Below are 22,292 nucleotides of genomic sequence, written 5' to 3' on the forward strand. Positions count from 1 at the left end.
GACTGCCACTTGGTAAAATAATTTTAGACCTGGTTCAGCTGTGCTACCTTCCTTTGTGTCCACCCCACCCCCCAGGGTACTTGATATTCTTTATCTTTTGTTGTTCTAGATGAACAATTCCAGATGAGTTCTGTAAAATAGTATTTTTGGTATGGCACTGAATAAGTAATTTTATTTGAGTTGAATTGTCACATGAGCAATTGATATTTTCCAGTTGTTTAGATCTGACTTAATTTGTGTGAAAAATTTTGTAATTGTGTTAATATGGTTTCTGGGTTTGTATTGGGAGGTAGATTCCCAAGTATTTTATGTTACCTACAATTACCTAAAATGGAATTTCTTTTTCTATCTCTGAGAAGTTGATATTTTCACAGTTGCTTAGATCTGATTTTATTTGTGTGAAAAGTGTTTTGCAATTGTTTTCATAAACTTCCTGATTTTGTCTTGTTAGATAGTCTACCAAATATTTTATATCGTATACAGTTAATTTAATTGGAATTTCTCTTACTGCTTGGTTTTATTGTCAATACATAGAAATGCTGGTGATTTATTTGATTTTATTTTACATCATGGAAAATTTGCTTAAACTGTTGTTTCCAGCAATCTTCCTCATGCCTTTTTTATATCATTTCAAAATCAATTTATACCCATACTCTCTGTATTTGTATATACTTTCTAACTATTCTTATAGTAGTAATACAGTTCTCAGTAGTTTTAGGTATCATCTTCCCATTTAGTGATATAAAGGGTTTAACTTTTTTGAATGTATATATATATATGAAAAAATGTTCTAAATCACTATTGATTAGAGAAATACAAATTAAAACAACTCTGAGATACCGCCTCACAACGATCAGATTTATTAATCTGACAAAAAAAGGAAAATGATAAACATAGGAAGGGTATGAGAAAACTAGGACACTAATGCATTCTTGGTGGAGCTGTGAGCTGATCTAACTTCTCTGGAGAACAAGCTAGCCCAAAGCACTATAAAGCTGTGTATTCCTATGTGGCACAGTAGATAGAGCAATGGTCTTGGAATCAGGAGGACAATAGTTCAAATCTGGCCTCAGACACTTGACTCTTAATAGCTTTGTGACCTTGGGTAAGTTACTTAACACTGATAGCCTCACATCCAGGACCATCTTCAGCCATTCTGATTCAAATCTGGTCACTGGACCCAGATGGCTCTGGAAGAGAAAGTGAGACTGGTGACTTAGCACAGCATCCCCCTCACTAAAATCCAATTCAATTGCTTGTTTTGACATCATCTTCCTAATACCATGGTCCTCTTTGAAAATGAAGACAAACATTGATCCAGCAATACCCTTACTGGGTATATATTCCAAAGAGATCATCAAAAAAAAAAGAGCAGGAGCCACATGCACAAAATTATTTATAGCAGCTCTTTTTGTAATGACAAAGAACTGAAAATTGAGTGGATATCATCAAATGGGAAATGGCAAGTTGAGGCATATAAATGAAATGGGATATTATTGTTCTATAAGAAATGATGAATAGGAATATTTAGAAAAACCTAGGAAGGCTTATGTGAACTGATAAGGGTTAAATTTAACAGAACTAGTAGAACACTGTACACATTAACAGCAACACTATGTGATGATAAGTAGGATAGACTTAGCTCCTTTCAGCAATACAATGATCACTGACATTTCCAAAAGAATTGTGAGTGCAAATGTTAATCACATCCAGGGAAAGAATTGCAGAGTCTGAATGAAGATCAAATCATACTATTTTCACTGTTTTTACTTTGTTTTGTTTTTTCTTTCTTCTGTTTTTTCTCTTTTGTTCTTATTTTTCTTTCACATGACTAATATGAAAATATATTTAACATGATTGTACATGTATCATCTTTATCATGTTGTTTACTATCTTGAAAAAAAGGGAGAAAAGGGAGAACTCAAAATCTTATAAAAACAATTCTTGAAAACTTTCTTTACATGTAATTAAAAATACTATTAAGTGAAAGAAAAAACTCATGACAGATGAAATTTGGTAGAGGAGTCAAAGCTGAACATACAGTCAGAGGATCTAGATTTGAAAACTGACTTTACTCACTTTTCTGATGTTCAGATTCCTCATTTGTCACATTATAGAGCTGGACTATGAAATAACTTCAGAAAGTCCTCTTAGTTCTAAATGTGCAATCCTATCATCCTTTGTCTTCCAAACATATTATTATAATATAAGGGAGAACTTTCAAAATATTAGAGAAGTACAACAATGAATTTCATTGTAAGAGACAAAATCCCAATTATTGGAAGTTTTCAAGTAAAGCTTTGGATAATCATTTGCCAGAGATATTCAAGAGGATAGTTGTACTTCAAGTAAGGATTAAACTAGATAATATTTTTAGAAAAATCAAGTCAGCAGTCATAGAATCGTATGTTTAGAACCGGATGCAGCCGTAGAAAGTCATAGTTTCTAACATCATTTTACCAATGAGAAAACTGAGGCTACTTAGCCTTTTACTTTTTTTTAGGTTTTTGCAAGGCTATGGGGTTAAGTGGCTTGCCCAAGACCACACAGGTAGGTAATTATTAAGCGTGTGAGGCTGAATCTGAACTCAGGTACTCCTGACTCCAGGGCCGGTGCTCTATCCACTGCGCCACCTAGTCGCCCTTACTTAGCCTCCTGTGCTGATACAACTACCATTCCACATGCCAAAGTAGGATTTGACCCAGGTTTTTTAAATTTATAATCATGCTCTCAACTACAATTTTATGGGAGTTACATATCACAGCATATTTCCCTTACAATAATCCCATTAGGTAAGCTATGATTAATATCTTGTTCCACTGGTAAGAAAAATATAGTAATTTGGCTCAGTGGATAGAACACCAGCCCTGGAGTCAGGGGGACCTGAGTTCAAATCTGACTTCAGACACTTAATAATTGTCTTGTTGTGTGATCTTGAGTAAGTCACTTAACCCCATTGCCTTGCAAAAATATTTTTAAAATAATATAATAAAATGAGCTTTTGAGGGTAGGGGAAAGAAATCGTTCTAGGATCACCTGACCTATAAATGGAAGACCTGAGACCTAAATATAAACAAAATTTTAAGTTCCAATGAACCAACAAGACATCATTCTGGCAAGACAAATTCTTACTTCCCTGGAGAAAATATTGATTTAGGCAAACCAGGCAATCATTCTTTCATTCCCTGAATTAAGATATACCTGTCAACACCTGCCCTATTAAATGGACACCAGGATTTTCATAATCTGCTTTAGAAATTAGAAGCCAACTGGAAATACCAGATAATGTCTATTACAGAACATAATAGTTCAGGGCTTGCTACCCAGAACCCGTATGACCTAGTTTCTGGAAAGGTAGGATCAGAAAATTCACTAGCCTGAAAATTCAGAGAATTGGAATATATCCCTGTCTTAACTACAAATTCGTCATATGACTCACAACAGAACATTTTCTCTCTTCAAGTGTTCTATAAATCCAAAGATTAGGCTTGTTTTCAAAATATTTTTAAGGGTGAGGTCCTGGGTGTGCACAGTGTCAGACATGTCCATGCAGCATAGTAAAAGGTGATGCCACAATAGTGAGTAATGTTCACAGGAAACTAATTTTCAAGTTCATAAACTATTCTGAATAAATTTAAATGACTTCTTTCTCAGGTCTGTGAAATACCTTATACCATGCAGTGCCTTGAGCTATCATTATTGTTTTTAATTTCAGACATGTTCCACAATGACAAGACTATTATTTTATCAACTAGGATACTATCTCTACTAAAAGAGTCCCAATCCCATTGAAATCTTACAAGACAACTCCCATTCAATCCAATCCATTCTGCAAAATATTTATTAAGCATTTGGTCTATGCCAGGTACTCTGTTAGGCATGAAGATACTAATACAACACAAAATAAAACACAAACTACCACATCCTTATTTGAGAACTGAAACTCAGAATTGAAGAGAGTATTCCAGATGTGCTTTGAGGAAGACAGAAGACAGCAGAACTATCTCTCCTAATCTCCTTTTCTGGATCCTTTATGTCTATTAGTGTCTATTGGTGTCTGATTCTGATAAGCCTTTGTGCTATGACAGTACTGAACTTATAGTCCATTTAAATTACCATATTTCTCCCATAAACTGTTTGGTCATATTTCCTCTAAACTCTCCTTGATCAGTTGATCTTTAGAAACAACTGTTATTTCCCCATGTATAAAAAAAAATTGAAAAATTTGGGGGTCTAAATGCTTGGACTGTCTTATGCAGTTAGTGTAGATATTTTTACTTGCATTTCCTGCTTTTTCAAGCTTGTTGTCTTTGTGCTCATTGTTTCTCATTTGTTATTGGTATATTAGGTTATGTTTTGCCATGTTCTGACCAGAAATGGCTCAGAAAAGATTTTCATATAGTCCTGAATTCAAGTTCAAAGTGATCCAGTTTGCAAAAGTGAATGGAAAACATGTTTCTGAATGGCAGTTTCGTCCTCCTCCAACTGAGAAAACAATCCAAGACTGGCTACAGAAAGAAGAACCCCTATACTGAAAATGCCATGGCAGGAAAAGACCATGAAGGGCAAGTCAGCAAAATGACCTGAGTTAGAGAGAGAATTGAAGATATGGATTGAAGAGCAAAGGGCAATTGGAATTCCTGTGTCCACAAAGATGGTTCAGCAGGAGGCAAGAAGAATTAATAAGTGACTGATTTCCAAGTAGGACATAATTGGTGCTTCAGGTTCATGAAACAGAGTGGACTGAGCATGCATCCATGTACCAGACTTGCCCAGGGAATGCTTGTGGTCAACCACAGAACATAGCACAGGCAGGAGAGCAGTCAGAGCCTCTCCTAAGACTCTGATTCATCATCAAACTCAGATGAGGATGAGCCAAAGGATGGGAGTTTTGACAGTATTGAGGAGTTGCATAAATTTTATGATGAACATAACTTAATTTCAATAACTTCAGATAATACCTTTTTTTCCAAATCTTGGACCTCCAAATTAAGGTGCATCTTATACACAGGAATGTCTTATTCATGGGGAAATACAGTAAATGTAGTATTTACATCGATTCCAATAAAGAATCACCCATTAATCTAATCTGTTGAGATTGGAGAAGGAGATTTGATATCATTATCCATTTAATATTTATCTTCTCCTTCCTCGCCATATGGGCAGTTGGGTGATACAGTGGATAGAGTACTGGACTTGGAGTTAGGAGGACAGAAGTTCAAATCCAGCCTCAGACATTTGCCACTTACTAGCCATGTCACCTTGGGCAAGTCATTTAACCCTGATTGCCTTGCATCCAGGACCATCTCCAGTCATCCTGATTTATATCTGGTCGCTGGACCCAGATGACTCTGGAGGATAAAGTGAGGCTGGTGACTTAGCATATTCCCTCCCCTCCAAATCCAATTCATGTACTTGTAATGACATTACCTCCCTGATGTAGTGGCCTTCTTTGAAAATAAAGGACAAACCATCCTAACAGCAACATGGGGGTGATGATCAACCTTAATGGACTTGCTCATTCCATCAGTGCAACAATCAGGCACAATTTTGGGGTATCTGCGATGGAGAATACCATCTGTATCCAGAAAAAGAATTGTAGAGTTTGAACAAAGACCAAAGACTATTACCTTTAATTTTTTTTTTAAAAAATCATTATTTTAGGGGTGGCTGGGTGGCAGAGTGGATAGAGCACCCACCCTGGAGTCAGGAGTACCTGAGTTCAAACCCGGCCTCAGACACTTAATAATTACCTAGTTGTGCGGTCTTGGGCAAGCCACTTAACCCCATTTGCCTTGCAAAAAACTAAAAAATAATCATTATTTTATTATGTAATCTTGCTATTTCTTATATTTTTTTTCTTAAGGATATGATTTCTCTCTCAACACATTCAATTTAGATCAGCATATAACATGAAAAAATGTAAAGACTAACAGACTGCCTTCTGTGGGGGGGTGAGAGAAGGAAGCAAAATTAGGGGAAAATTGCAAAAATTGTAAAATTAAAAATAAATAAAATATTTTTTAAAAAAAGAAAATGAATGACAAAGCATTATTACTATGTCCCCCATAGGCTTTAGGATTTGTAGATTTAATACCCTCATCTTTGCCTTCATCCAAAGAGTTAATCAAAGTGTTGAGCATAGTTAAAGATTATTCCATGGAACTCCCTTTCTAGAGACCTCCTTCTGGGTATACAATGATTTGTTAATGACTGAAATCCTTTGGTGAAATCATTCAAACCTAACTTTTCCCAACAAACTATAATAGTATAATCCTCATAGCTATATCCCATCCACACGGAGAGCATGAGACATTTTGACATATGCTTTACTAAATTGTAAGTTTCCTGTGTCTATGGCATACTCCTTGACTTCCAACTAATAATCTCATTCAAAAAGAAGAAAAAGAAAATGAAATAAGAGAAATGCAAATTAAAAACTCCATGGTTTTATACCATACCTATCAAATTGCTAATGATAACCAAAAATAAAAGTCAATGTTGGAGAGATTGTTTGATGAAACTATGAAATAGTCTAACTTTTCTTGATAATAGTTTGAAATTATGCAAGAAAAGAGATTAAAGAAAAGAGATTAAACTTCACAAACCCTTTGAGTCATCAGTTCTACTTTGAGGTATATATTTCAAGGAACTGAAAGACTGAAACAAAAAAACAATATATACCAAAATAATCTTAATGGTATGTTTAATGATACCAAAAATCTACAAACAAAATGAGTTCCCATTGGTTGGAGAATGTTAAAAAAAATTATGTCATGTGAATGAAGGTGCCGAAACATCATTGTGCAGTAATAAATGATCAATATATGGAGTCCAGGAAACATGAGAATATTTGTATGAGCATTAGCACATGCAGAGGAAATGGAGAAAAATCAGAACATTGTATGTAGTGATGATAACAATGCAAATTAAGAGGTCACTAAAAGGAAGTTAAACTGAGTAATTGAAAAACCTAAAATGATCCAGGAGAACAAACAATGTTCTCCCTCTACCTTTAGGAGAATTTGGGAGCTAGGAGTCAAACTTTATATACTTTACCAAGGGTAGGACTGTATCAATTGTTCTTACTTATCTGTTTTGATTTGTGAAGAGAGTGTTACTATTAATTCATGTCCATGGTTTAATAAACAAAAGTAATCAATTTTTTAAAATTAATTAAATGAGACTAATCTAGTATGACTTGTCTTAATTATCATCTCTTCAATAATATATTCTAAAATATTCCTTAGATTAACACCAATATTTTCAAAACTCTTCATTTATAAAAAGTGTGACAATTTTTGCCTAGACTAAGTTTGCAACATCTTTCCAATTCTCCACAGCTTTGCAATCATCACTGGCAGCTTAGCAATAAATCCTGCTAATGCCTTTGAGATCTTAGAGATATAGTTGTTGTGAAGATCAAATGATTAACACATATAAGGTACTTTATAAATAAATATAATTGTTATATTGTTTGTTTTTCTGGCAATGTTTTTTCTTGTGGTACAAGTTAGAAAGACCTGGGTTCAAATCAGGACTCAGTGAATTCCTACCTGTGTGATCCTGAGCAAGTCTTCAACACCTGGTTGCCTCAGTTTCTTTATCTACAAAATCAAGATAATAGCAGCACCTACAACCCATGATTGATATGAAGATCAAAAGAAACAAGAATGTGATTAGCACAAAAATTGTACCATATAAATATATCATCATCACCATCATCACCATCATTATCATCATCATCATCTCCTACATGTTCATCTATTCCTCCATGATCTATTTTTGCATCACCTATATCCCAACCCCTAAATAGAGGCAATGAGGTGATACAGTGGATAGAGTCTGGACCTAGCCAAGAAGATTTAGTTTCAAATTCAACCCAAGATGTTAATCAGCTGTCATTTAACCTCTGTCTGTATCAGTTTCTTCAAAAGTAAAATAATATTATAATAGCATCCACTTCCTTCCCAGAGTTGTGAAAATCAAATTAGATAATATTTATAAAGCTCCTAGAATTGTGACTGTTGCATAGTATATGTTTAATAAGAACCTGCTACCCTTCTTTCTCCCTTAACTCTAGACAGCTCTTTCTTATCCTCCTTATTTAAATTATTTTTTCTTTAAATTGTAATTCATTTTTCAGAACTTCCTGTTCCTCTTAGTATGATCTTCTATGCATTTTTACCCTATAACCTTGTGAAATATGCTCTCTTGAAATTCAGGATGCGTGTCGACCTGTGCCCAGTTGTTTTTTTTTCCTCTTCTCACAAAAAATCAAAGACAATGGTCTTTTTCTTTTAAGTTTCCCAGCATCTCTCTTCAAGCTCTAGTTCTTTCTAGTCAGTAAAAATCAGGTCCAGACTAGCAATTTCCTTTGTTATTTTCACTACTTTTTGAAAGAAGAGATTATTACTAAAGCAAATCCTAGAAAAATTAGCAACTTTGCATTTTATATAAAGAGAGCTTAAGTTAATGTCAAGGGTTTGAAATTTTCTGTCACTATTATATCCTTACTCTGCACCAATCAAGTCCTTGATCACTTTACCAAATTTCTCCTGTTTCCTTTCTGATGAGTCCAATGGTTCTAAATCTGTGTCCTTTACCCCTTTGACAATCTGATAAAGTCTTTGTATCCTTTTTCATAAAAATTCGTTTAAAAAAGCAAATGAAATATTTTGATTAAAGACATAAAGATGTCATTTTCTCCCCCGTCCAAGTTTAAAGACAATTTGATACCTCTCCATGAACTAGAGACCTTTGCAGTGGGAACTTTTATGGCCAACTACTAGGACAAGTGCTACGGCAAAGACTTGCTAATAATCCTGAATTCTAGTGGTGGCTCTTCATCACTTTATGAATAGCTTGAGAGATATAGCCAATTGTCTTTTTCTTGTCGAAACAACTTTTAGTCCATTCCAATTTTTCTCCTTGAATTCCTTCTTGTCTTTCTCAGAGTCCTCCTCCTCTTTCTGTTCATGTCATCCTTCATTTACTAAATCTTCTCCTCCAAAAGGATATTAAATAATCACAAGAGATATTAAGAAGATGGTATCAAGTGAATATTTAATCTATACAAGTTTAATTTTCCTGGCTTAGGTGAACTTTTTGCAAGTTAATAGAGTAGATCAGAATTATTTTGGTACAGACCAACTTCTACTATACCCACTGAACTTGACCTTTACCTATATACTATATTTCCTAGAAAAGCAGTGTGATGTACTAGAAAAAGTCCTAGGAAGAAAAGTTGGTTGAAATTCAAGTTCTGCCCCTTTCTACAAAGGAGATTATGGGGGTAGTCACTGAATATGAACCTCTCATTTGATGAGAATAATGGTATTCCCTTCCTCCTTTCTAGATATAATGAGGAAAAACATTTATCATTAGGGCTGGAAAGGAACATGGAGTTTATTTTTCATTTCATTAATGAAGAATTTGAGGCCTAAAGTGGAGCCATGGTCATACAATCAGCAATTCTGATAGCATTTCAAATCCAAGCCTCCTGGGTTCAAATCTAAGACTCTACACTGAGTGTATCTCTAAATCACTATAATCAGTTAATGCTAGGAATAAAAATAACAAATGACATCCATGTGATCCTTTATCCTCATTTTCCATTCATTATTCAAGTCAACCACAGGAATACTTGGATTCAAGTTTTGCCTCTAACACCTACTGGCTGTAAGACTCTGGATAAGTCAATGTCTGATGGTTCCAACCAATTCTCTAAAGTTCAGCTACAATTATTGTAGAGGAATTCCATTGGAGAAATCTACGGGAAAACATATGGGAATTTCCTATTTCTATGAAGTCAAAAGTTCTAAATGAAAAAAAAGTGAAATTCAGAGAGCCATTATACGACATGACCGCTACTCTCAGGAGTGTTGATAAATTTTTTTGTTACATCAGGTAAAGTGAATAACCTAGTTGTTTGACTGGTTGGACTGAACAACTAAGTGACAGGAGGTCCCCCACCCAGGGTGTGCCAACAGCTTGTGAATAGTGTCTCTATAAGATTACAATATGTAGGTGGAGAATATCTCTGTGGGCATATAAAAGTGACCCCACCATTGGGGACTCTCCATTACTCTCTACAGAGAAGTCCCCTGCCAGTGATTATAAGTCTCAGGTTGACCATGAAGATCAGTGGAGGCTTGCTACTGCTCTTTGCCCTGGCTCATCTCTGCCTAGCCTCCCGTGAGTAAAATAGAATTCCTTCTCTAAAAGTCTCTTAATGCTAGAATTTCCCCAAGAGAATGAGTTTTCCTGCAGAAACAGAAAATAGAAGTGTTTTCCACAGAAAGGAATAGAAGCAGTCCTGGTCCAAAAATTAAGAGATCTGGCTTCAAGGCCTAGGAACTTCCTCTCATTGAAGTTATTTCCCAGGCTGAAAAATGGTAGTAATGGTAATTGTCCTACCTCCCTCACTGTATTATTTTGGGGATTAGATTAAATAATGTATGTTAAAAGATTGTGTAGATGTCATGTATTATTATTATTCCTAGCATCAACTGGTTATAGTGATTTAGAGACATAATGTGGGAGGAAAGTCTTACCCACAAGTAAAAAGACTTAAGTTGAGAAAGTTGGAACTCTGTTACAGACTTGTCCTGATCTTGACAAATTGATTCACTTCTCTGGACCCTAGTTTTTATGTCTATAGAAAGAACCTGTTCTAGGTTTCCTCCAGCTCTAATACTTTATGATCTGAAAGTTCCAGCTCATCCATAAAATGGGGTTAGAGTAAATAAACTCTAAGTTTCTCTATAAATCAAAACATCTGGATCTTTATTTTTAGCTAGGTAGCTGGATGGTGGAGTGGATAGCTTGCTAGGTTCAAATCTGACCTCAGACTCACATAGCACTGTGTGACTCAGCAAATCACTTAAACTCCTGTTTATCTCAGTTTCCTCAACTGTAAAATGAGGATAACAGCAGAGTACTTACATTGCAGGTTGTTTGGAGGATCAAATGAGATAATATTTGTAAAGTGCTTAGTACAATGTCTAGTATATAATATGCACTTAATAAATGCTTGCTTCTTTCCTTCTATCTGTACAGTGTCATAGAGATAGTAAGCGTGAAAACTCAATCCCTTGCCCAAGTCTCTTCACTCCAAGTCAAATGCTCTTCCTGAGATATTTTTGTGGATAGATAACAGAAAAAAGAAAAATATGTTAATGGACCAGGGCTGAACAAGAGCTGTCCAGGCTACCTGCCTTTACCTAAATTGTAAATCTACAATGATAGTACAGAACCTAAAATTTGCACAGACCAACTCCAGCCTTGTCACTGAGCCGAGGGGGGAAAGACAAAGTGATTTCTGCATTGAACTTCTATCTCTTTTTGTTTCAGGAATTCCTGGCCAGAATATAGGAAAGGTAAGTAGATTGCTTTCATTTCCTTCTTATTTTTCACCACTATATATTCATTGGGCAAGAATTTAATGAGCATAGAACCCTATGCTATACTATAGATTTCAAGAAGATTCCTTAAAGAGGGGTTGCCTCAATACAGTGAATTAGGAGTCAGTAGAACTTCTAGGTCCAACATTAGCTGGGTGACTTGTCCTCTGAAACTTGGTTGTTCTCATCTGTAAAATGAAAACAATAAAACTTATACTAGCAATCTCATAGAGCTGTTGTGTTAAAGTTCTCTGAAAAGTATGCTATTATTACCAATAGTGATTTCTCATTGAAAAAACAGAACTCTTGAGACTTGGAGATCTATGCTCAAATTTTAGTTCTAATTAATTATGTGACCTGGAGGAAATTAGCTTTCCTCCCCTGATGAGTTTAGTTTTCTTAGTTTGCAAAATGTCAAGATTGGATTTTATTGCAAGACTTGTGGCATGTCTTTTTTTTTCCTTCAATAAAGTGACAGTGATATATTTTTTTGTTTCTTTGCTAACAATCCACTCATTTTTTAAAAAATGGGTTATTTGGGGGGTTATTTTTTAAACAAAGTATAACTGACCAGTCATTCTGTCTGCACTATTATATTTAAAATTTCTTGCTATTTCCTTTTGAAGTGTCTAACTTTGAACATACTAAAAACAACAGCAAAGTTTGCCCAAAGTCTTTCCTGATAGAAACCTGGGCTATTGAAAGGTAAAACATATAAGCACAGACAAGCAAGCAGACAAGGGTCTGTCTGCCTTTATGAACTTTTGAAAAAATAATTCCTGGAATTAGTATTATTTTTTACAGAAGTTATACCCAATTTTACTCATTTGCATTCTATTTTTTAAGAAAAGCAAACTGACAAACCATGCACAAGAGGATGGCTTGAGAAATAGCTATCTTGAGTTAATTCATTCTAAACATTTTTAATATATATATATATATATGTACAAGGAGATGTAGACAGATGTATAAAAATGTGCTTGACTGTAAAATTTGCATTTATCAATGTGTTGCTTATAGATCACTTGGACCTGTACACATATTAAGTTAGTGTGACCACTTACATATTGGAAACATAAATCTAAATATAGATAGATAGATAGATATTATTGCAAAGACTTGTCTCAATTTAAAGAAAAAGCAAAGCTTGAAAACATTATTGCTACTAATATGTCTCTATGACTGAATTTTTTTCATTTAAATATAAACATTTTTGTTTGCAGACAGAATGCTGAATGCCTTGTTTTTCCTTCCCCCTTTCCCTTGTAAATATATTTTGTTCAGTGTGACTCAAAACTTTTATTTAAAAAAAAAAGTTGTTTAGCCTGGAAATGAAATTTTTAAAAAATGGATAGAAGAAATGAACAGTGAAACTTGAACTGAATAGATAATTTCCCTGCCTCACCATCTCTGTGGAAAATTCCTTGAAGATTGAAGTCCTCTCCTCTTAATTACATAAATGACACTTGGTAATAATAAGAAATCTTTTAGATGGAAGAAAATTTTCTAAGATACACTGGTTTTTCCAAATTTACTTTCACTTGTGGAGTATTAATAGAGGCAGGAGTTGAAAGCTCAGCTTTTGCTGCACAGAGATGTATCCTAGTCTATACTCAACCTCTCCTCATACAGGGAACCCTGAAATGGATTCATAGAATACAAAAGGACACAGAAAGGCTAATCTGAAAGGGACATTAAAACACAGAATTTCAGGCTTGTAATGAATCTGAGAAACAAAATACAAAATATCTAAACCAGAAGGACCCTAGAGGTTATTTATTCAACTTGGAATAGACCTTGGAAGATTAGAGGCAGAAAGAAAGATACAAGCAAAGAAACAAAGAGAAAGAAAAAAGAAAGGGAAGGAAGGAAGGAAGGAAGGAAGGAAGGAAGGAAGGAAGGAAGGAAGGAAGGAAGGAAGGAAGGAAGGAAGGAAGGAAGGAAGGAAGGAAGGAAGGAAGGAAAGGAGGGAGAAAGAGAAAGAAAAAAGAGAGAAAAAAGAAAAATTGAAAGAGAAAGAAAGGAAGGGAGGGAGGAAAGGAGTGAGGAAGGGAGGACAGAAGGGAGAAAGGAAGAGAAAAGGATAGTGAAAGACTAATCATAGGGTAGCTCCTGCTACTGATATATGTTGGTGTTTGTCTTTCGTTCTCAAAGAGCATCATGACATCAGGGAGATGTTGATATGACATGCAAGTGAATTGGATGTAAGTAAGGGAGGGCTGTTCAAAGTTATCAGCTCTATTTTGTCTTTGGAGCCATCTGGTTCCAATGGCCAGATATAGATCAGGATGACCTGGAGAGAGAGCTGGAAGTAATGAAAGAACTTGGTCTTTTAAGAAAGATTTTAGTAGGTCTCAGTGTGACTGAGACCATGACTAAGGCAGGTTAGAAAGAAATGAAGTAAAGAATGACCTCTTTTGCCTAATCAAAAATAAAAAAGAGTTGATGTCAAAAGAAGATCTGAAAATAGATCTACAGACCTTAGGCCAGAATTCTCTCTCTCTCTCTCTCTCTCTCTCTCTCTCTCTCTCTCTCTCTCTCTCTCTCTCTCTCTCCCCCGCCCCACTTCTCTCCTTTTTAGGAGGACTGCAGCATTTATAAGAAATTCCCAGTGGTAGCCATTCCCTGCCCTGTTATATATTTCCCTGTGTGTGGTTCTGACTACATAACTTATGGCAATGGATGTCATCTGTGCATAGAGAACTTGTGAGTATGGAAAGGAAATAAAGGAGTGACAGATCAAGGGTTACTGCCTCATTCATATTTAGTGCTTTCTTTTCTAATTGAAATATCAGACCAGCCTCTCATACATACATATATTAAATAAATTCTTTCATGAAAGACTTGAAGATAAGTTAGAGACCTAGACTTTATGAGAATGCAGTTTGGTAGATTCAGAACTATCTAAGGGTCTAAAGAGAGATTTAGCTAAAAGTAAAAATAACTGCCTACAAAAATTTGTAGGGATACCTAGTTTAAAAGAATGACTGGGGCAGCTAGGTGACTCAGTGGATAGAGTACTGACCCTGGAGTCAGGAGGGTTTGAGTTCAAATCCTGCCTCAGACACTGAATAATTACTTAGCTGTGTGACCTTGGGCAAGTCACTTAAACCCATTGCCTTGCAAAAACCAAAAAAGAAAATGACTAAAATATTAAAGAAAATTCAGACCCAAAAGATATAATGAAGAGATTAAATCTAATATGATCCTTTTAATAAAGATAACCTATTGGGATCATCCCAAGGAATCAGGAAATCATCTGCACCTGTATGAGTTAGGGAAGACATGAATGACTGTTAAGTAGTTTGGGTGGAAAAAACCTGGGAATCTCAGTAAGTTCTAGGATAAGCATGATTTAACAGTGTGATAAAACAGAAAATACAGAAGCAAAATATTTGTCCTATGCAGAAAAGGAATTACTTTTTCTCTTTGGTCCTAGAGGACAGAATTGGAAAGAATGAATATAAGAATAAGTGTGTTTATGTATAGATATGCATATATCTATATATGTACATGTGTGAATATATAGATGTCTGTATTAGCAGTATTATTTTAAAGTAGAATGAACTCTTGGAGGATGTCACTTTCCTCCTCAGTGTAAGTATTCAAGCAAAAAGTCACCACTTCCCCAAAGGTTCCTATTCAGGTATAAATTTAACTCTGATATCTTGATTCTATGACTGGTCCTGATCTATGAGTCAAAAGACCTGATTTTTAAGTTCTAGTGTTGTCACTCTGTAACCTTAGACACATTCTTTAACTTATCTGGGACTTAATTTCCCTCTAAAGTAATTTGGACTCATAGGTTATTATAATGTGACCACTAATTCTGACATTGTATGCATTACCTAACTCATGACTCATGACATTTGTTATTCTCTTCCCTTAGGAAAACAAATGGAAAAGTGATTTATCTTCATGATGGAAACTGTTAATGTCCCCTCCCTCCATGAATCAGAGTACAGAAAAATAGTATTTTCATCATCTTCATCACCTTCTGAACCACTCTTGTTCCCTGATGTTTCCTGTATGTGTGCAGGTGGGCTGATTAATGATCCAATCTGGTAGTTATTCTCTAAGTGCACATGCAGTATGCCTCTTGCTCTCCATATTATAAAACAAATCTTGGGTTTCCTTCTCAGTAAAAATATTGATGAAAGATGGAGTTCAGTTGTGAAATTGGGTTTTCAGGGTTTACAAAAATTTGCTCAATCTGTCACCACTTGAGAGGCAGTGTTTCTCAGTATTCTTGGAATCAGAAAACAAGAATCTGAGTCCTGGATCTTCCAGTTACTAATGGGATGCACCTTTTTCCTTTGACTATTTGAATCTCAGTTTCTAAATCTATAATTTGGGAATGATCTTTATATTACCTAGTCACAAGAGTGTCTTGGAAGGAAATCACTTTAGACACTTTAGACAAAGGTGAGCAATCACCAATTGACAGGAGAAATTATAGTGATAAGAGTCAGAATTTAAAGAAGACAGGAAGCTCTTAGAAATAAGGACTCAGGGCAGCTAGGTGACTCAGTGGATAGGGCACTGGCCCTAGAGTCAGGAGTATCTGAGTTCACATCCGACCTCAGACACTTAATAATTACCTAGCTGCGTGACCTTGGGCAAGCCATTTAATCCCATTTGCCTTGCAAAAACCTAAAAAAAAGGATTCATTGATTAAATCCCTTAGTGAAGACTAAAGACTGTACTATATTGCTCATTTTGTGTGTTTTATGGTCTTTATCACATACTTTTTATAAAAGCTACTTCTATAAATATCTAATCAGGACTTCATAATGGACTAGAAATGATTCTTTGTCATTGGAGCTATATAAATGGCATGCCAGTTCTGACAAGAGTCACCAAATTGGAAGGTTTCAAATACTGGTCCATAAATAGAGTATTCATCTAAATCTGAGATAGAATTTTGTTAAGTGTGGAAAGGTTTATCATAGGAAGGATGAGTACCAGAGGATGAATAAATATTATTCAATTACAACAGTACATGAAGAACCATTGAATAAGTCACTGAGGGTTTGCAACTTGATTCACTGAGGAAAAAGCCATATTGAGGGGATGATGCATCTTTGATGTATTGAAGGAAGGCTTATGGATACACTCCACAGCATGCTATACAAAAACTTGCCCAAAATACTTAAATATTTTACTCCCACCAGTATCTCATTGGTATTAGAAGTATCTCTGGTGGCAAGGATCAAAATTCATTCTTATAATGCTCACTGTCATCAAGCTTCATCATCATCATCAAAGCTAAGTTTAATGCAGCATTTTCAAGGTTTGCAAAAACACTTTACATTTGATCTTCATAATAATTCTGAAGTTTAGGTGCTATTTTTATCAACTCCTTTTACAGAAACGAAAACAGAGCCTAAGAGATCAAGTGAACTGCAAGTCTGAAACAGGAGTCAAATTCAACTCTGATTCTCCTATGGCTTATTTGTGATGAAAAAAAACTCATTAAAGTATCTGCCTGATTGCCTTTCTGTTTTTCCCTAATTTAAAAAATTCTTTAAAATTCAAAGACTAGCCAATATTTTTTCATAGAAATATTGCTAGGTTACTTTGTAACAGTTTAGGATCAATTCATCTTTTCTAAACCATTTCTATTATAAGAAGCAGGTCAAATCATTTGGAAACTGATGTAATTAATCCACTCCAATATGTCAGTGAAATGGAGCATTAGCCTTACATTATCTACTTCCCCTTTATAGTTTATTCTGATCTTCTAGCAGGATAATAAGGCTATGATGGCACTATAGTCAAAGTTGTTTGAAAAGAACAATCCTTTCTTATAATTATATAGAAATTTGACCTCAACATTTCAAAAGATCTGTGATTTGATCAATATAATAGATTTATATGCATCTGCTGACTCACATTACAAACCCTTCATATCCTCAGAAATGGTTTTAGGAGTCACTGTGACCAAAATTTTCAATGTACCTGGGGTTATTAAGAAAGGATTGTTAGATCTATTATTAGCACTGGGGAGACACAGTTAAAGCAGATTAACCCAGGAGCAATAGGACTGAAATTAGAAGTATATTAGATCCCCCCCCAAAAGAAAAATATCTGTAAGCAATTTTTTCTCCAATGACAGTAAGCTACCACAGTTGAATTTTAACATCACAATCAACAATATGCTACTGAAGTACCCTCTTCATTCATGTAGTATAAAGATATCAAAATTAATTATTTCAATCATCTATAATTGTGTTTAGGTTTAAGCTCAATTAGAAACAGTGGCTACATGGAGAACTCCTAGGAGAATGGTTTCCTGATACAAAAGTCTTGCTCTATTCATCAACTGTCCTAGTTTGTATAAGATTTCTAAACATGTTAAAGATTTCCAAGAGATGTTTAAGCATTTACCTCAGACTACAAATTTTGCATTGTGTGACATATTGAGGGCAGATTGTTTACCTAACAGAAAGAGAAGACAGAGATTTTGTGAAACAAGAGTTTGAAATTCAATAACATTTAACTTCAAGGACATCAAGATAAGATGAATGTATTGAAAAAATAACAGTTGAATTCACCTATTGGGATCATCCCAGGAAAAATGCACCCAGAACTTGTTGGGAAACTTCTGGGGACTACGGCACTTCATTGTTTGGGCCTTTCCAGGATGATCAATTCTATGTCTATTACCTTCAGTCATGTTGTTGCTCCAGGGTTTAGGCCTGGGTGATAGGGAGTATGACTTTTGTTTTGATTCTCCCATTCATGGCTAGCAGTGGCACTCTCATGATCCATTACTGGCCTCACAAGGAGCATGGCCCCAACCAGGTAGCCTTATCCAAGAGTCTCCAAACAACTTTATTCCTTTTTTGTGTTTGTCCTTTCCTGATCTAAGATCAGTAAATGTGCACAAAGGGCTTTGAGTTTTAAAAAAGATCATCTATAGCTGGAGCTTTTCCTGTATTGGTTCCCCATTATAGAAGAAGAATATTAGGATTGCACTTTGACAGGTTAATTGAAAATGTAAAAGATAGGCCTTAATGTTTAACTAAATTGACTAGATTAGTGTTACTAATTGTCTGTTGAGACTAATTTAAGGCTACTTTTCTCCCCTCTTACCTATACCCCTCATCCTCTGCCAAACATGTAATATCAATGGCTCTAAGATCAAATATAAAAACTTGTTGCAACTTCTTTTTTAAAGGTTTTTTTGCAAGACAATGGGGGGGGGGGGTAAAATGACCTGCCTAAGGTCACACAGTTTGGTAATTATTGTCTGAGTTCAGATTTGAACTCAGGTCCTCCTGACTCCAGAGCTGGTGCTCTATTCACTGAGCCACCAAGCTGCCTCATTTCATCTTCTTTTCTGAGCATTTTCACCAGACATCATTCATGCCTGGAACAAGCTTTCACGTCCTCTCCATCAGTTGGCTTCCTTGAGAACTTGAACCTGGATTCAGGAGTTAAAATCCAGCCTCAGATACATATGACCTATGTGACCCTGGTAAATTCATTTGAACTTTTTTAGCTCAGTTTCCTCAACTGCAAAATAAGGAAAATCAGCATTTAATTGACAGAGTTGTTGTGAAAATACAATAAGAAAAATATTTTTTAAAAAGTATTTAGCACAGTGCCTAGTACATATAAAAATTTATTACTTACCTATCTTCTGTAAGAAGTCTTTCCTAAACCTCCTTTAATTTAGTATCTTTCCTCCAAGACTATTGTCAATTTATCCTGTACATATGTTTGTGAATAGTTAGCAGCAAACTATCTTCCCACATCTGGACTCTAAGATGAGAATAGGATGGTTTTGTGCCTTTTAAAAAAATCCCCTAGCATGCAGCAACACAGAGCAGATATTTAATAAATACTTATTGAATTAAATGTGTATATATATATATATATATGTATATATATATATATAAATATAAATATATGCCAACTGGGTCTAGACTTGAATAGGAGGAAATCCCTATCAGCCAAGTGAGTGCTAGGATATTGCCACAAGGAAGAGAGGCAGAGTCCTTTGCTTGGAGAGTCTTCTCCATCCAAGAGGAAGATGGGATGGGGAGGAGTTCACTCTAGCTTTCCATCTGGCTGACTTTTGGTTAATCTAGTTGCAAGCTAGGTCCTAAGCTATTTCGTCCTTACAAAAGAACTTTGGTATCCTCTTTATTCAATCCCTTGGGCAAAAAATCCTATCTAAAAGTGGTAGTTATAGAATTGAGGAGCCCAGAAGTATGTATTGTGAAAGCAAGAATGAACATCAGACAGAATATGCATCAGGTGGGAAGGAAGTGAACTTCAGTATCTATGAGCCCTTCAGCTAACCTTGGACAGTGTGACAGAAGTTCAGGTAAGCCCCATGTTTCTCTGAGTGATTAAATAACCAGAGTCAGCAAAAGAAATAGTCTTTATTACAGAAATTTTCCTATAGCCAAGGAGCATGCCTTCTATAAAGAATATACGTATACAATTTTAATGAACAAGTCAAGCTAGGGCATTTTCCAGGCAAAAAGTAAAACAAAAGTATCATATAGTAATTCTAAAAGTCAGCAAGAATCATTACGTTCTATGCGAATTCTTGGTTGTTGATCTCTAAAAGAAAAAAAAATGAAGATAAATCCAATGTTATACTCTTGAATTATAAACATCTCTAAACATGAAAAAGGTTATTTTCATCCTCAGAACTAGTGTCCAAATTGAGTGAATACATCATATCATGAGGCCCTAAAGTCATAGAATTAGAGTTGGGAGCAATTTTAGAGATTATCTAATCCATTTCCATCAGAATCCCACTGTCCTCTACCATAGTCAGATTTCTCATCAGTTCAGGGCACCTTTTTTATAAGCTAATCTACCTAGTGAGGGGAATAAAAGTCATGTCATATGAGAAGACAAAACCAAAGGACACATAATCAGCAATTATTGGAAATATTGACACAATGAAACAGAATTAATCTTAGTTTCCTAAGATCTCATAAATCAGAATTAAGATCAGTGGGGAAAGTTCTGGGGAATCCCAAGTCAATAAAAGAAATTCTAATGTAGTCTTAAGTGTGTTATTTAAAACTATTAAACTGTCTTAAAATTTTGGGGATTTTTATGTGAAATAACAAAGAAACCAAGAAACTTCCTGACCATTAGAACAATCCAAGAGTGCAAATGTCTCCCCTATAAGATAGTGAATTTCCCATCATTGGAAGGGATCAGGCAGAGAATTAAGGACTACCGATAAGAATTATTTAAAGATTTCTGTTCAAATAGGGTTGACCTTTGGGGGTCCATTCTAGTTCTAGGACCCTATAGGTCACTTCCAACATTTCAAATGCACTTGCACATAAAAACATTTTCTTGAACCTGGGTCAAGAAGAGTTATTTTTATGCACATGGTCTGAATTCAAAGTGCTTAAAATTTAACTGTGAAAACAAGAAATATATAAGCAAAAAATAGGCAAGAAATAATAAAAATGAGTCCTGTACAGAAGATACAGAAAACCATCCATGCTAATTGTTTTATTAATGGACAAAATGGGAAAGGAGAAAAGCCCTGGATTCAGTCAGAGGACCTAAGTTTAAATATTGTTTATAATACATTATCTATATGACTTTGAGTAAGTCAAGTATGCCCTCTCTGGGCCTTATCTTCATCGTCTGTAAAAAGTTGGCCTAGATAATTTTCAAGATCGCAGATAATTTAAGTTATTAAATAGTCTTGGAGAAATAAATTGAGGCCATAGGTAAGAGTTGGATCTAAAACAAATAGAATGAATGGAAGAGTTAAAGGTTTATCAAAGTTTAATTATTTTGTAACTGTAGAAATAAGGGAGAAGAAAAAATCTATGCTTATACTGCTGCTGAGAAAAATGAGGATCATAGATTACATGTTCTTGCATTCCATATTCAAAGACCTTCTAATTCTTACATTCTATAATATAATCATAGGAACAATGACAAGAATTTGAGAATCTGGAGGGGAAATTTTCTTTTTGAGGAAAAGAAAAATTAGTTTCATTTTAGACATATTTAAGAAAGTGGTCTTCAAAAGAATTTAACTAGCATCCCACCAGTAAAAACAATTTTATGTAGACATCCTCTGCATGTAGTAAATTTATATATATTCATTTATATTTCAATTAAAGGATAAAAAGCTATGACCCTTATGCATAGTTCATTATCTTGCTTTGAGATCCATTGAAAATATTGAAAATATTGAAAAATATAATCTATATATGTGTTGAGAGCATACTTAATGAAAAAAATAACCTTATGTTACATGTTAAGATCATAAGCAATATATATATATATATATATACAATAAATAAAAAAACCAGCCTCATAATCAGAGAGATTAAGATTCAAATTCCCTCTATTTGCAAATGTCTATTGACTGTGTAACCTAGGTCAATTCATTTAACCTCTCAAGATTCCTAGGCAATTTCTAAGTCACAGAGCAGTTGCCAATCTGCAGAGATTCATAAAAACAATTCATAGAATTATTGATTCAAATTTGAAAGCGGGCTTGGAGGATATCAGGTCCAACACCTTTATTTTACAAGTGAGGAAATAAGCCAGGGAAGTAAAGAGACTTGAACAAACACACTCACATAACTAAGTGTCCAGTGAATAACTTGAATCCAGACCCTTTGGCACCTGAGTTAATGAACTTTCCAGGTCGGTTGCCCAGTGGATAGATCATTGGACCTGGGGTCAGAAAGACCTGAGTTCAAATCTAGACATTAGACATTAGGAGCTAGGTAACCTAGAGAAAATCACTTAACCTTTAACTACTTTAGTTTCCACGTGTATAAAATGTGATTTCATATATACATATATATATATATTAGATGTGTATGTATATATACACATACATGCTTGCATATAAAATATGTATATATGAACATA

The 22,292-nt window shown here is 34.9% G+C and overlaps 1 protein-coding gene across 2 annotated transcripts; it reads left to right on the forward strand.

Annotated features, from left to right (window-relative positions):
* The first annotated feature begins 10,057 nt into the window (after positions 1–10,057).
* Positions 10,058–21,639, forward strand: LOC141505985 (serine protease inhibitor Kazal-type 7-like). 2 transcript variants are annotated; one of them, XR_012473735.1, is made up of 5 exons: positions 10,058–10,197; positions 11,356–11,381; positions 13,987–14,111; positions 15,295–15,444; positions 16,777–21,639. XR_012473735.1 is itself a non-coding variant. In XM_074212357.1 (4 exons), the coding sequence occupies exons 1-4, from the start codon at positions 10,137–10,139 to the stop codon at positions 15,338–15,340; spliced, it is 258 nt and encodes an 85-aa protein (XP_074068458.1). In that variant the 5' UTR covers positions 10,058–10,136; the 3' UTR covers positions 15,341–16,770. The 2 variants fall into 2 exon arrangements, 1 of the variants encoding a protein (XP_074068458.1); XM_074212357.1 differs by lacking the exon at positions 16,777–21,639 and having other exon boundaries at positions 15,295–16,770.
* The last annotated feature ends 653 nt before the right edge of the window (positions 21,640–22,292 follow it).

This window comes from Macrotis lagotis, chromosome 1 (genome assembly GCF_037893015.1).
Source record: "Macrotis lagotis isolate mMagLag1 chromosome 1, bilby.v1.9.chrom.fasta, whole genome shotgun sequence".
In the NCBI taxonomy this organism is placed as follows: Eukaryota; Metazoa; Chordata; class Mammalia; order Peramelemorphia; family Peramelidae; genus Macrotis; species Macrotis lagotis.